General features: G+C 42.9%; 1 protein-coding gene across 2 annotated transcripts in view; it reads right to left on the reverse strand.

The window, feature by feature from the left end:
• Window positions 1–2,640: 2,640 nt before the first annotated feature.
• Window positions 2,641–16,731, reverse strand: part of dag1 (dystroglycan 1) — a 47,905-nt gene continuing 33,814 nt past the window's right edge. For both annotated transcript variants that reach the window (XM_083972436.1, XM_083972437.1), the window contains exons 3-4: window positions 5,213–5,671; window positions 2,641–5,057 (exon numbers count right to left, since the gene is read on the reverse strand). In XM_083972436.1, coding sequence (XP_083828562.1) covers window positions 3,231–5,057; window positions 5,213–5,671 — 2,286 coding nt within the window. In that variant the 3' untranslated portion in view covers window positions 2,641–3,230. The remainder of the gene's footprint in view (window positions 5,058–5,212; window positions 5,672–16,731) is intronic.

Consider the following 16,731-nt stretch of genomic DNA (forward strand, 5'->3'; position numbering starts at 1 on the left):
GAAATGCAGCAAAGGACCAAGACTTGGACTCCAACCAAGGCCTCCGTAGTGAGGACTGAGCCTCAGCGGTATAGGCACTCTCAGGTGAGCGACCACGACACCCCTGAGTTTAATCGCTTACAGTTTTCCTTTTACCTCAAAGTCTGGAAGGACCAAAGTTAACTTTGAAAGATGTGATGTCACTGCAGGATGCAGACTCCATGACATCACAAATTGGTTTAGCACCTTCCCCGTGATTGATTGAGCTTGTCTGGTGCTCTGAGGGCGACTGATTAGGCTTGGTAAAATGCAACATCAGCACATCTGCAATACACAAGGATCCCCAATCAGATTATCTGCACATTTGAGATAAAAAGGTGCTTATGCAATCCTAAACTTACAATAGGCCAATGGTAAATGGTTGGGAGTTGTTCTTAAATGATCATACTGGTCCTTAGGATCGTGGATAATCAGTTTCCTATAAGACTGCAGCCTGGTGTGTTGATTCAACCCCCTTTACCTTGAAAATGAGCATATACATATACATATGCTGATTTTATCTTGAGAAATTAGACCTTGACATGAATACATTCAGCCACCACACGAACTGCCTCAATCAAATAATCAATCATTTAATCAGTTTAGTCATCATCTTGATCTGTTGATTCATCTTGGCAACTAGCAGTGTCTTGAGGATTCGCTCATCACCGCTTCACCTACTTTGAGCTTCCAGTCTGCCATGAATTATAACAGAGGTACAACAGCACTGACAAATTGTTTACATCTAATCAATATTCTGAGCAATCAATGCAAATTATCTGTGTGCAAAGTGTGGACAGACAGATGGAGCTGAGAGACTGTTTTCACAGCATAAGCCTTTTTAATGGGCAGAGCTTTCAAACCGAGTTGTCCAACCAGCCATTCAATAGCAGAATAATTTAGTACAAAAAGGACAGCAGGGTGACCGTTCCATTGAGTCCAGAGACCAAAGATGGTTGCCAGGCAGCAAGCCATCTGTGGAGGCAAAACCTCTTGTGGACTTAAGACAGATTGATTTATCAATTCAAGGCTAAATGGGAGCAGTAGAAAAGTGACAGTGACCAAAAACCACATCGGCCAGGTTTTGATTGGGGCGGGGCTGGTATGACAGGATAAGACATTTTCCACAGGTGGAAAACTCCCAACAGAATCAGCACAGACAAAGTTAAATCAGATGCATGAATGAGGAAGGGTTGGTTTTATCGTACCAGTCGGTTTTATTATGACAATGCACACTCCATAAGCAAAAGCCTTGGCATCCTGCAAAAAACCAACAATATTATGACAATACGCGTCACTCGCTTAGAGCCTGCATCGACCAGTCGCTGAGCGGGACTGAGCCTTACATTATTATTGCAAAGGGTCACTTTCAGTTGAAACTCATCAGCAAACATCAGGACAAAAAATAAACTTTGTGATTACATAAAATATGGGTCATTTCATCTTTTTATAGTGGGAGATACATTTTTGATATGCAAACACACACAATAAAATAAAACACTTGAAGTATGTGACCCAAGACAAAAAAAAAGAAAAAAAAAAAAAGAAAGAAAGAAATTGAAATAATGTGTACATAATTGAATCATAGTTGAAGTTCTAGGCTAAGATTTTACAAATCACAGAAGACTAATCATTAATCATGTGTTCTTTTAATAATCAAACAATTTGAGGCTGTATCAAAAATATTGTAAAAAAAAAAAAAAAAAAAAAAATGAAGAAGATTTTCTGACCAGTTTTCTGTGAGCTATTAACTGGAAATTTATGGTTCTTTCTCTGCCTCTGTCTTCTTCTCTGTGACCTCTAAAATGTGAATATTTGTACAATCCCATCTGGGACAGTCTCCATTGGCACATGTTTTCTTCTCGGACTGGAGAGAGGAACTGCCTTGTTACTTAAAAAAAATAATTATCCCTGGACCAAAATAAACTGTAGGGCTCTTCTTCCCGTTCAGGCACATGCTGGAGGTGGAACAGGGGAGAGAAACAGCTTTCCACGATAACTTCAATACAACAACAACCGCTATTAATTGTGTATTCAAATCCACATTCAACTTTGCTATTACAGGTTAATTAAATTGTGTATTGTGTACATCATTCTCTTGTTGCTTACATATTTTTTAACTGTAAGGTATTAATTGTTTGCATTAATACATCAACTTCTTTATCTTCCAGTCAGAAGAAATCATCTTTTCATAGACACTGTCAGCTCTGTTGAGGTTTTAATCTAATGGCCTGTTGTCGAGGAATAAAGAGCTCCTGCAGGCTACTTTAGTGAGGCAGTCTCCTTCCACCATCAACAACGAAAAAAACAAACAAACAAAATAAAACACAATCTATCAGAACATCTTCCAGATATACAGTGAATTTTAAAAACCAATAAAACAAACAAATTATTTATTATTCATCTCTAAATCTTTTTAGGCTACCTTGTTATTGTCATCTTTACTAGACATTGTGAATAAGGATAGAAACAGACAACTAGTGTTAAAAGGCAAACCGTACTGAATCTGAAGAAACGCACACACTCACACACATTCTCACACACAGACACACACACACACAAACAGACCTTGGCCTCTGATTCTCTTGTGTCGTCTGCAGGGGTGATTTGAGATCCTTATGATAGCTTTTTTTGTACTCAGAGAATCTGAACTCTCCTTATTAAAAACACGAGTTGTCGCCTTCAGTGGTCTGATGGCAGTTCACTGTCTTCTCGTATCATTTAAAAACAAGACAAAAGAGTTGTTAGGCAAACGATTCAGTCCCCTCCCCCAAAAAAGAATGAACCAAAAAAAAAGAATAATAATCTTGGGATAGAGATGAAAAACAAAATAAAAGCCTGTATCCAAATCAACGGAGGAAGAAAATGAAATGCTGGGATGGGAGAGCATGTCTCCCAATTGTCACTTCTGACCAACCGGTCGAGCCAAAAAGCCAGTGTGATGAGAATTTGTTTGTCTTAGGCCACTGTTGTAGCTGGGCTACCACTAAAACAGTAGTTTGTCCCAGCTGTTTCAACCAATCGTCCCATCTGTCTACTGAAAAACCCCACCCAACTCATCGCTCCCCCTCCCAAACCTTGTAGCTGTTTTGTACTTTAGCACCTCTTGTCATCTCTCCCTGTAAATGTCCAGACAGACACCAGAATGGAAACCGTTGCAGTTCCTCAGGCATCCTCTCCCTCCACCCCACGTGGGGAGGGTTAAATAAGTCTTAGGGTGGCACATAGGGGGGTGGTGATCTGTAGGGAGTCATGTTCTTGGGACGGGATCCCTTGCCCTCCATGGGAGTGGTGAAAGGAGGAGGTGGCTGGTAGGGAGGCGCGTTGGGGTCCTCATCCCGCAGAGCTGTGTACTCCCCCAGCAGTTCCTGGTTGAGGGGAGTTGTCTCTGGTGTGGCCATGTTGGGGTACTCAGGGGGAGGAAGTGGGGGCTTTTCTTCCTGAAGAATCAGAGGCATACTGGAAGAAGGAGGGGGCTTGGAGTCATCAAGTTCATCTGCAAAGATTATGGGCACACCTTTTTTGATGAAGGTGGCCTGGTCTTCAATGGTCAGTTTGCCCTTTCGTTTCTTCCTGTAGCAGATCATCGCAATGATACCTGCTATTAATAAGATGGCTGCAACTACCACAGCAGGAATTACTGTGTGGAGATAGACATCATCTGTGCTTTGACGCCCTGTTCCCAGAGCTGGAGTGACTGCTGGAGGTTCTGGTATGTCAAACTCTTGTGGTGGGATGAATGAATATGTTTTGCAGCTTGCCCTCCCCTTAACCTTCACATCCAGTACTCTGAATTCAGGCTCCATAGAGTACAAGAAGGTCGGTGTGGGTCGCCCGTCAGCATTGGCAAGTTTTCTGCTCATGACTGTTAGTTGTTCCTTTGGACATGGGTGCTGTGGGAGGCTCGTGTTTGTCCAGTCCACCACAATGGAACCTTTGCTGATGTTACGGAGACTCACTGTACTGCCATTGCGGTCCCCCAGGGCGTATGCCAGCTTCTTCACCAGAAGGATTTTCTTGTGGATGTCATTGGTTACTGAACGTGGCTCACCGTCAAAGCGTGCTGTGAAGGTCACAGGGGTTTTGTCATTGACAGGCCAGCGGTTCACACGGACTTCAAAAGCATCAATGGCACTCAGGCCTCCTTTGTCAGTTGCATGCATGAAATATTCATGTTTTCCCACATGCTGGGTATCAGGCAGACCATAGAGAAGCTGGCTGGTGGTGTTGAACTGGATCCAGGAGCCCTCTTCAACCACTTCATTGTGGTTTTCTCTCAGGGAAAGACGCAGCTTGTCTGTTGTTCCATCCTCTTTATCGAAGAACGTATCAGGTGGGATCTTAACCTCGAAATATGTGCCCACCAGCGCATTGACCTGGTCGATGGGGTTACTCAAATAAGGCTTAGTGTTGTATGGATCTGGAACTACACCAGGTGATGGTGTGGTGCGCATGGATGGCTTTGCTGTTGTGGTCTTTGGCTCTCTGGGCACCGGCGTGGTTTTAGGCTTCTTAGGTTTCCTGGTAGGCCTTCTTGTAGGTGTGGGTGGTGTAGCAGTAGCTTCCACATATGTAGGCCTGGTCATGGTTGGCTGAATGGGAATGGTGCTGGTGGTCTCCATTACCCTTGTTGGCTGAGGAGGTCCCAGGGTTGGAGTGTGGGCAATGGGGTCGCGGGGTCTGATGGTAGGTTTGCCAGGTAGGGGAACGGGACCTCTTACAGGGGGAGCAGAGCTTTCGGTCGGTGCAGCAATAGAGGGAGAGGAGAGGGTTGGGATAATCCTCACAGGAGGCTCCACGACCGTCGTTGGAGGAAGCACTGCCAGAACAGGTGTTGGAGTGTTGCTTAATTGGCGCCTCACCCGCTTAGGGACATGGGGTTTCTTGTTGGCAATGTGCCATCCTACCACGGGGTAGCCCAGCTTGGCCGACATTGTGCCTTCCTTTGCAGGACCCTGGACGCTGCTGATATTTGGAACTGTGCTCTGGTCCAGCGAACAGCCAAGCTTCCAGGACAACAGAGCTCCATTCTCCACCACCTAGAGAGACATTATGACATTAATTACCCATCACATTAGATATGTTAAATAATTCACAAACATATGTACACACAAAACCATATGTGCATGCATGCTCTTATTAACACTCATTCTCATATTCATTTTCTTACTTGCTTGTTTGCACATTCACTCACCTTTTTAGCATTTCCTGGGCCAGCCATGAACGCAGACATGTCAAACAGCCTGTTGTTGACGACAGGGAGTATCTTCATGTGCTGGAGCCCCACCCCAGAGAAGCTCCTCATGTTAGACAGGAGCCCCACCCTCTGTTCTGAGCTCATCTTGGTTAAATCAGCGTCCAGAATCACAGTCAGCACTGTGACTGGCTCCTCGTTGCCGCACATGAACGGCTGCACGTCATCTTCAGCGGAGGCTTGGTTGGACGTCAGCTGGGCTGAATCTGGGTCCAAATGATCTTCAGGGTGCACCTCAATGGAAAAGACCTCTGAGGAAGAGGATTTTGTGTGGTTTGAGATGGATACAGAGATGTAATGGACACCTTTGTCCTCCTCCAAAGGCAGACCTTGTAGGATTCTGCTGCTGGCATCCCAGTGCAGCCAGGCAGGGAGGGAGTCTTTACCCATCTCAGTAATCTGAAAGGAAACAGAAAGCAAAATGATGCATGTCATTTTACATTTTTAACAGGGCAAGGAGAACAATAATGAAGAATCAAAGGCTTCATAGACCTAGAAAACTAGAAGGCAGAATATTTGGTAATATACTTGTAAAAAACGGTCATGTTTTGATTCCGAAATGTTATGTGCTTGACAGTTTCATGTGAAAGAAAGGGAATGATGAAGGGGAGATTGAAAACCAAAATACACAAAGGAAACTTTTACTTCAACAAAGTAAAAGTTTATGTTGGCATACAGGCTCCTTGACTATTATGTTGTTACTTCAACAATCAGTATACAGCTTTTTTCTACTGCACAACAATTTGATAGATTCTATAGTTGGTGCTTTAATAGCAAAAGCTGTGGTATACACATTAGATGCATTTCTTTTAGATGTCACCCTCACTCTTTGTATTAATTTAGCATTATTGTCTGACAGTATTTTATCATTTTACCAAGATAAACTATTATGTCGTGCTTTACTTTAAAATGAAGGGTGCATGCTAAAACAGGATTTACTGCTGTGGCTATGCACTGGCATCCGCTAGGGTCCCAACTCTGTGCACGCATACAGACATGCTCAAAAGTGGTGCTCTGAATTGTGATTTAAATCCGACTAAAATTAAAATAACTTGGCCAATTATACGGCTGGGTACGCCCCCGTGGCAGGCGGCTGATGGAGAGAAATGGATCACAGGGGAGTGACAATGCATCTACACACATAAATCCAAAAACAAGAACAAATGCATCCTGTGCTCCCCAGCCCCTACAAGTTAATTCTGCGGCTAATAAATCCTGGTTGATAAATTATGTAGAGGCAGTGCTCCCTAGACACATCATTAATGCTCTAACCAGCACGCAGGCAGCACTGGGGGAAAACTTGCGCACGCACACGCACGCACACACGCACACACACACAGACAATGTCAAGCATGCAGTCATAGAACAAAAATGGACACACTCTTACAAGGCCACAGACAGACACACGCAAGAATACACATAGAAAATCATGTGTGTATTTTCTCTCAGACTCAGACAAGCGTCCACACCTCCTCAACCGTCTTTTTTCTTAGAAATACGAGGATCTTTCCCTTTTCCAGAAGCAGAGAAAGCAACAAAGGCACATCATGGAAACAAGCTATCACATTCACATTGATTTTTACCTTTTTTTTTCAAATATTTTTTTCCTGCCCAGTTTCACTTTCTTCTTTTGACACCTGCCCCCTCCTCTGCTGCCCTGCTTCCCTCTTTCCTGCTGCCATAATTTCAAAATGGCATTATCAAAATGTGACAGTCTCTTTCAGTGGTAGATAAAAGCTAATTTCAGGGGTAGTGATGTAGGAAGATGTCTTGATTCTTGTCCAAGATTATAAATCTGGCTTGAAAATTAGCTTCAAAAGAGCAGCAAGCATGTTTTTTTCAATTTCATGAGTGGAAAACATACAGAGACTATTACAACCAAGATTGGTCTCCTTTAAAAAAAATAAATAAACAGATAAATAAATAAACATATTTTCTATTACTGGGAATGGGGATGGAGGATCTGGCCAAAGGATGATAGGGAAATATTTTTGGGCAGGATCATGAGCATCTTCACAGATTCAGTTGGACTCCTGCGGATCAAGTGAGTAGTTGTGAACGTGGTTGCCGAGACAATAAAAGTAAAGGCTACAGGCCCACCTCACTAATATTTGCATCCTCCATCTGCTCTGATTTATTCTGAAAGTTCTGACCAGAAGTTGTCATCCACTTGTTTTGGATGTTTATCAACTTTGACTACAGAGTTGTCGGCACTGTAATTTACTGAGGTGCTGCACTATGTATTTTAACTAAAACGCTAGGTTGCACCCATCCAGATTCCGGCTACACCTAGGTCGCAAGAGTCCCGCCCCAGCTGCAGTTAGTGAGTTAAATGTCTAAATATAGCACCTTTTGATGACATGATTTATATGACCTTAGGCTGAATTAAAATCCATGTCATCAGATTGTCCATGCCAACTGGAAACTAACACTGTCCATTACTGGGAGCAGAGAGTATCAGAGAAAGTGCTGATGACATATATTTGCCTGTAACGAAACAACAAGAAAAAATACTTGTCTTCAGACGTGGGCTCCTCAAGCAATGTTTGATTTAATTTGTCACAGTGTTCCACTGTCTCAAAACTTCAAACTGAGTGCCTCTTGACACGGCATTGCAAATTAAATCACAAAGAGACAATGAAGGACAAGTGAGTTGCCAGGCAGTAATCTCATCATAACTGTCATAATTGCTCTGTAAATTACTCAATTGTGTCCTGAAAGCACAAGGATGATCGCTTTCTTATCTGCTGCCAATTAAAATTGGGTGAGAGGGAAGAAATAGGTGATGTGTATTCATTTTCTTTTCACAAGCTTACAACAGATATGGGGCAATGTCTGAATAACACAGGGAAACAAAAAAATCATCAGGGCTTTGGATTCCTTCTTAAATATACATGCAGAAGTGGAACAAAAGAAATGTTCCCTCTCTGTTGACAACAATTTGTCCTGAGGTGAGACTGGCTGTGCCGGAGTAGCTTGTCCCTGCCTTTACAAATTCTATATGCTCACCAACGCTGCGGAGTGTGGACCTACAGCAATGTTCCTATGTTGCTGGCTCAGTAAGTGTTAACAAACAAAAACAAAATAGTGCCTTTAAAAAAAAAACTCCTACATGAACCCAGCAGAGAACTTGTCTCCTGCCTCCCCAAAAAAAGAACATGAAAAATACATCAAATCCCCCCCAAAATGTCAAGGCATAAGGTATCTGTGCAAGGGAGCTTGATGTTTTGGCCCTAAAGGTTATTGTGTGCTCTCACAGACTCCTGCAGCCTCCCCGTTCCCTCCCATACAACACATACCACTGGCAAGGTTACCACGGAGGAACCTTCTAAAAACAGCCGGGGAAAACGCTGCATGTTGGAAGAAGGCACAGAGAGGCCAGGCAGCGTGAACCGGACCACTTTCTGAGAAGCTATTAAGACAGTTCAAAGGATACTTGGTGCGACGTATAGAAGCAAGTAACTTAACTGAGCAGTATGAGAACTTTTCAAAGCCCTTGTTAAATGACTTGTTCACAAACTTTTCAACAGAAAAATTGTGGCGTCCTCACCTCTTAGAAAAGACTCAAAACTCTCTCCAAAATTTGAGTAATGTAGCTTTTGAGGAGGAACAATTACTTTAAGTACCATGTACAATGAATGTTAATGTTGATGGCATTAAAAACCCAAAGCACTAGAAGATAAGAGCCTTATGGATGACTTTAATAACATGAATGGCTGACATTATAAAAGAGGCCTGAGTATGGCTGTCACCCACAGTGAGGGTGCAGCAGCAAACCGCAGCCTTTTTTCCCCTCCAACCAACCCCGACATAAAAGACTCTTAATTAGAATTAAATAAATGATAATCTGATCAAAGTTAGGATTTGTTTGATCATCTTTTTTTTCTTTCTTTCTGATGCGTACACACGTCAGCCGTAAATCCACCGTGACTATCGGCACTGGGAGATACAGTGATGGGCACTGTGGTGCGACAAACTCGGGCTGGAAACGTATTTGAAGTCTATATGAGCGACAGGCATGAAACACTAGGAGACAATATCACATATCACTGGCATCATCCTTGTTTCACTCCGCATCACTGGCCCTGCTCCCTCTGCCTCCTCAGCTATTTTGTTTAGAGTTACAGTCCTCACTCGTTCAGAGTTGCTGCTTTTTGAAGTAAGACAGGATTACAGCCCGGACAAAAACTCAGACAGATTGCAAAGTAGCCTCAGTGCTGACGGGTAATGTAATAGATGGAGAGTCCAGTGTCAAAGCGCTGAAATGTGTGAGAAGCTTTTACTTCTGCAAGTGTTTTATTTTTTCTTAAACCACAGTGAAATCAAATTTGGGAGTTTTAATTTAATGATATCCTTGATGTTCTTTGACATGTCAACATGGTTGTCTACTGCATAATTAACAAGGCTTTAATTAGCCTTAGCTCAAACCCCCCTCCACCCTCCTCTGTTGGTCTGATGCGACAGATGTCTCTTCTTCAGTGCTGGGATGTAACTAAGTACATTCCCTCTGGTATAGCACTACTTTACCTTTTATACTTGTATTTTTATCACATGTCAGGAGGGATTATTCTACTTCTTGCTATTCTGATGTATATACTTACACTTTTTACATTTATAATATTGCAAGGTCATATAATACATTGAATTGACTGGTGGGTTTATCTGTAACAGAGATTAGTTCCACCTGCTACAATGCTGCTTACATAGTAATGCATCAGCAATAATATCATAATATTATAATTACAAAACTGTGATGACCCTTCAGAAGGACGGGTACCACATCAGGACAAATCAGTCCTAAACATCAGATGACACAGATGTTATAATAAATAGATTTCTGTTTAAGAACAAGATTGAAAAATAATTTCCTGAGGATTTGCCTAATATGTTGGGAACGTCGAAAATAAGGACTTGTGGATCTGCACCTGCAGGTATTTCCCCCATCCCTCAGTAAAGTCTGTTGGTTCTGCGATTTGATGCACAATGGGTGAAAATGTAACCTCCTTGTGGTGGCGCTAATAAAAACATAACACTGACAGCAGCCACTTCACTACATAATGAGTACATTTTGAATTTTAAAACCACGTACATCCAAGAATTCATTTAGCCCTGTGTATGTAAAGCATCACCTTATCAATGAATAATTTCAACAAACACCTTTATTTTCCCGAGAGAGACGTGATCACAGAGCTTTCAAGGAGGGAGCGGTGGAGGGATGGAGGGAGAGGGAGAGAGAGATGGGACATTGTCAGAGACACAGAGGAAGAAGAAGAGGGGATGAAAGAGGGAGGTCAAGCAAGAAGAATGAGAGAGAAAGAATGAGAGAAAGATTTCCTAAACATAGAGATATTATGAGGAGGCGTCGAGCCTCTCAGCCTTCGGGGGAAAGAAAGCAGCTCATTGTTACAGCAAGAAGAGAACATGGAGAAAGGAGGCCATTGTTACCGGGGACCCGGCTGACAGCTTTAACAGATAAGCCTCATATTTTGGAGGAGGCGAGGGAGGTGGAGGAGGAAGAGGAGGTGCTGACGGGGCGCACCGTTGTGATATGACTTGTCTTGGTGAACGGAAAACAGGGAGAAGGGAGAGAACGGGGAGGCCTCGGAGATAGAGAAAGAGAAGACAGACGGTGGAGGCATGTGAAGACAGAGGGAATGATGGACAAGGATTGAGGGACGATGAAAAGAGAATGATGGAAGAAAAAGAAGGGGAAATGAGAGACAATGTGAAATGGAGTTGGGAAGTGAAGTGCAGTGAGAGGGAATTGCTGGCATAGTGAAGTGTTTCCAGTGGAAAATGTGAGGTGTATAGGGAGGGGATGGACGGATGGAAGAGCTATAGAATGAGAGGATGGGGTGGGGGCTTTGGGTGGCCAACAGGCGGATGTTTATGAGGGAAAAAATCCATCTTATAGCCCATTTTCTACCGTTAAAAATTAATCCGTGGTTCAGGTCCACAGCAGGCACTTTCACACACTAATGCTGCAATCTAGGAATGGAAAATGTATGATCTGATCAGCGAGGGCTCCCAGCCCTGCAGCTTTATAATGTCAACTCAGTATAAAAAAGAAAAGAAAAACCCAGCGGTGAATGATGGCCAGTGGTGTATTTGTCTTTTAGTCCAAGTGAACATTTGTACCAAACCAAAAGATATTTTCTTTACGGTGTTGCTAAGCTGTTGCATTCATGAAAATAGGACGGACAAACAACTCTGTAATTCCTCTAGCATGGCTCTCAGTGGTGTGAAGGTATTACAACGACAACCAAAGGAAAGATCTGACAATGAGCTCTGGAGGAGATTCAATTTGATTCATGCAGATCTACATTAACTCTGAGATTCACAGTCGCAACTTCTCTTTAATTCAAAACCATCTCGCCCCAGAGGGTCAGTTCAGCACTACAGATATAGTTAGTATTTGTATAATATTGAATTGGCGATTGATTGGTGTGGATTATCAAGGACACCTTGGAGATTGTTTCTGGGATGACATGTTGTTGCCGACTGTTTTAAATTGGAAGTGTTCACTACTTTGAGTGCCATGAACAAATGTATCATCATTTATCTCCATTCGTGGAGGTGTGACAAGAATCGGAAGGGACAAAATCCTCAAGAACCTCAACATTAGGCTGTAGTTGGGGGAACTGTCCCTTTAAGGGAGTGCTCATAATCGTGCAGGTATAATATTGACCCTTTACCCATTTCTTCAATAAGAACATCTGCCACGCAGTAATTATATATTACCTGCACAGTAAAGAGTCGTTTTATTATGCATTAATGGGTCCTCGAACATAAAACCCGTAACGCGTTTCCAAAACTCTGCACACTTCCCCGTCCACGTCCGACATAAAAGCACACCAGTGGAACTTGAGTTATGAGACTTTCACTCCACAGTAATACAGTTGAATGGAAATGTAGATTCCCAGAGATGAAATACGTTCCAGGAAAAATAGACTTGTTCTATTAATAGGCCCCATTGTAGGAAGCTGCAGCGTCAGGTCCACAGGAGTCGGCTGCAGGAGGACGACGTTAACCAACAAGTCATTCACAGGTTTGGTTCACAGTATGAGAGACGTTTGTAGAGGTGTCAGAAAACGACTCCCAATAAACAAGGAGAGCAAACAATCCTGTACATGTGCTCCCATTAACACACACGTGCACACACTCATCCACAAATACAACCCCATTATACTGTCGTTAAGGCACGATGATGGAGAGGGCTCTTAGCTATGAAATCTGTGCTGTCCTACTCTCTCTCTATACACACACACACATCCAGTGGTTGCCAAGACCTGCAGCAAAACTTATAAAGCTCTCCCTGCCTACTCCTATGCCTCTCTACCGCTCTCTCTCTCTCTCTCTCTCTCTCTTTTAATCGTGCAGTTTACAACAATGAGCAGATTCTCAAAGGCCAACAGAAGCTAGTCATCTCCGGCCACAGTGTGAATGTGTGAAGTCAAAAGACTGGGGGAGTGTGTATGTGTGAGAGGAGGACAATAATTGTAGCAGAGTGTGTGTTTGTGTACGTGTGTGTGTGTGTGTGTGTTTTGTTGTGACAAGGACAACTAGAAGGCAGGCGAGGAGACGAGCACACAGCTTGCTGCCTATGCAGCAGTCGTCCAAGGACCAGTTTTTGGCTTAGCAAACACAGCGATACCTCACTACCAACAGAGCTTCACTGGACACCGGGCGGAAGACAAATAAAGCGGAGCCTAAACAAAGTCCCGGCAAGACAGATGTTGGGTGTGAATGTGTAAGAGAGAGAGAGAGAGAGAGAGAGAGATGGTAGAGCAGAGAGAGGAGAAAGTGAGTATGATGGGTAAACATGTAGTATAAGACTAAGTAAATAGATACACAAACACAGAACTGCACACTGTATAGTATTTTTACATGTGTATGCGCATGTGCATATTTGTATAAACCTGCTTGTGTGTGTGTATGCATGCAATTTATCGCAGTCACAGCAAGTGGTTCATTTTCCGCAGACTCTCAGCTTCAGCTCTGACTAATGCTGCAGCCCCACCAAAATTACTCACTATCATGATCAGCACACAAGACACAGACATACACCTCAAATATCATCAGTAGAAAATGTTTGTAAATATCTTCAATCTTGAGGGGAACTTCAGCCCACTGGAAGGTGTAACAACATGCATACACATTACACACACATTATTTTTCTGGCACGCCCATACAAATACTATTTCCTGAGAATAAAGACTAAGCCGTGCATCTGTTGCAGTAAACAAGCACAGACAAATCCGTTTGTTCTCCAGACTCGTTGCACAAATACTCAGAAGTTACATGATTAATTCTCTTCTTCTTTTATCAATGTGTTTTTCTGATTTTCATTTTTGTTTATGGCTGTGCAAATTATCTCTTTCTCTGCAAATCTCTCCGAACAGAGCTGATTGCTTACACAGCTTTTACAATCAATTAATCCTCGATCACATTCTCAGCGAACTGATTCTATTTGTTTGGTCCATTAGATTTCAGAGATTGAACAACACAACTGCATTGACCTGAAGAATGGACTTTTTTCACCAACAGTCCAAACAAAGTTCCACAAGATGAATTAAAAGATGATTTAATTAATCAGTTATTGAAATAGTTTCAATATTATTATGTTATGAATATTTATTTTTCTATTTGTTTCAGCTCCCGCTCGTGTTAATTTTCTACACTGATTATTTGTCTGATCTGAAAAATGTTTTCTGAAGTTTTATGAAGAGCAGTCCACAGTGTTGTATTTGTGTACTGTCGCAGTAAACAAAGAAAAGGAGCAACATCGCCAAACTGAGAAGCTCAAACTATTTTTTTTTTTCTTTTTTAATTTTCAAGTATATTTTTGGGGCTTTTATTGCCTTTAATGGACAGTGCAGTCGAGAGAGAGACAGGAAATGGGGAGGCAGAGAGTGGGGGAATGACACGCAGGAAAGGGCCGTCCGACGCGGGATTCGAACCGGGGCCACCTGCATCGAGGACTGAGCCTCAACATGGGGTGGCAGCTGTACCCAGTGAGCTAAACGCCGCCCCTCAAACTAATTTTTTTGCTTGAAAAATTACTTGAAATTATCAACATGGCTAATGATCGATGCCCACAATTTAATATCACAGTCCATCTCAAATATCCCAATACACCATATTGACTCAGTGGGTTTCATTTGTACTTTATGTTTCATGTTTGTCCAACCTTGTTGGTTAGACAGACAAACAGACAGACAGACGCAGCACATTGTAGTGAGTGGTGGGAGGAGCTAACTGACAGGTCGTCACGGTACAGTAAAGTAGCAGCAGGCCACATCACTACACTGTTAAATCCATTGTGACAAAACTACAATGGAGGAAAATTTGACAATTAAGCACATGTCATCCAAAGTTAAGTCCTCATCAGTTCTCCTGACCAGCAAATGAAAAGGACTTGACAACAATTAGATTTACTCGTCTTTACAATCAGATGTTTGACAGACTCCTTTTCCCCTCCAACCGTCTTCATCGGTGGAACCCGACAGACTGACAGCGCCCTAACACACTCATTTCTCCTCATGACGCAGGGCTCGGCCGGGCCCTCACTTGTCCCTAGGTCAGCAATTATCCCCCCTTCTTTCCTTTGATGCCGTGTGAATAAAACATTAGCTATCTTTATCCGGCTAACGAGCCATAGTGCCGACACAAACCATTAAATCTTAAACACATTGCTTAGGGATAATGAGAGACATGATATAGAAGGGCCCTCTCTTTCTTTTTGTGAAGCGCTGGAAATGCAGCAGCGGGCGGCTACAGCCTGAAGAAGAGATGGAGGCTGGTCACTTGAAACAAAATCAATATGGTTTGAGATGAGAGGAATAACGCGGAGAGTTTCGTTCCAAATTGAGACTTCAAGCGTTTTGAACACACAACTCTTGTAAGAACAATGTTACTGTAGGAAAAATGCTTGATTCGGTATTGAACACAGCAGCGTAGTTAAGACTCATTCAGCCAGCTTGTCACTCTGGGAGAAGTGCTGCTGTGTATAATCACCTTTACAAGACATCTGCAGCTCATGAGAAGACTTTAAACCACTGAGTTCCCCGAATAAAAAAAAAAGAAACTGCAGAGATCTCCTTTAGCCACTGTTTTTCTTTTTTTTCTTTTTGCAGCAAGACATCCAGTAATGATCAACAAATTGCCTTCCTTAATAGGCCAATCTAGAGGCTCCAGCATCTATATATAATCTGCTTCTGTAACCTTCACACACCAAATACGGCCGGCCTCACTGAGCCTGGAAAACCAATGAAAAGCAGCTCGTCCCGCTGCAACTCTTGCTTCCCCCGTCTGGGTGACAACCAAACATGCTCGGAGGGTATACCAGCTGGTCCAAAAAGCTGTGGTTGCTAGGCTACAGAGGGACACACCATAACAACAGCAAGAGACGTCCTCTACGATAATCCAACGGTCACCAAAGTACCACATTAGCTCTTTTTTTCCCTCCCTCCTTTCTCTCCTACTTTCCTTATGGAGGTTAGCGAGTCAAACAGTGGCTGTTTGGCAGTAATTATGTGTGCGAAAGGTCAAATGGAAATTACAGCCTGAAATCCAACACTGACATGAAGGCATCAATGTGAGTCGCAGCAGAAATCAGCCTCAGCTCAGGGACAGAAACTTATGTCAAACACACTGACCCTCAGCTGAGGAGCTGAGAAAACACCAAAGTATGAATGAAGTTTACGGGAGCATATAATTTGGAACATATGAATCCAAAAAAAAAAGGGCTTGCCTGCTGTATGTTTAATTACATAGCAACATGGCCACCACCACCAATCTGGTGCAGTAAACCGATCGCAGCATGCTAGCATACAGCTAGGGTGACTCATATGTTCTGGTGTGTGTGTGTGTGCGTGTTTTTATCTTTGGGCTGCCTCCTCCCTCCTGCTCTGTTAATACCAGTTTTCCACTGCTACGCTGCCAGCTAACAGCTCTGGAGCTGCAGGGTGAAGCTCTCTGCACAAAGGGACTTTTTAACACAGGACAAAAGAATGGAAGAATGGTTGTCGTCTGTCTCTCTGAATTATGAGACGAGAGCCTTGAGAATCAGAATCAGAAGAAGTTTTTAAATTTTAATTTAAAAAGAAAATAAACTGTGAGGAGACATGAGACGAATGAAAAGAGGGAGGAATAACAGAGTGATGGTTGTGGTTGAAGAAAAAAAAATGCGGAGGGAGTCTTGGAGAAAAGCGACAAGTACGGAGAAAGAGAAAGAAGGAAAAATAATTGTTGCTTATGTTGCAGAAGAAGCTGAAAGCAGAGACAAACGGCCTGCTGATGTGGAAGAGGAAGAGAGAATGACAGCAATAAAGGAGAGAAAGGGAAGGAAAAAGAGGGTTCCTTCAATTAGAGGCGGAGAAGAAGATGAGGGGAGGAAGAGAGAGGAGAGGAAGCTTAACAAGATGCCAGGAAGACAGGGAGAAAGAGGCAGAGAGACG

Source organism: Trachurus trachurus, assembly GCF_905171665.1.
Source record: "Trachurus trachurus genome assembly, chromosome: 5".
Classification (NCBI taxonomy): domain Eukaryota; kingdom Metazoa; phylum Chordata; class Actinopteri; order Carangiformes; family Carangidae; genus Trachurus; species Trachurus trachurus.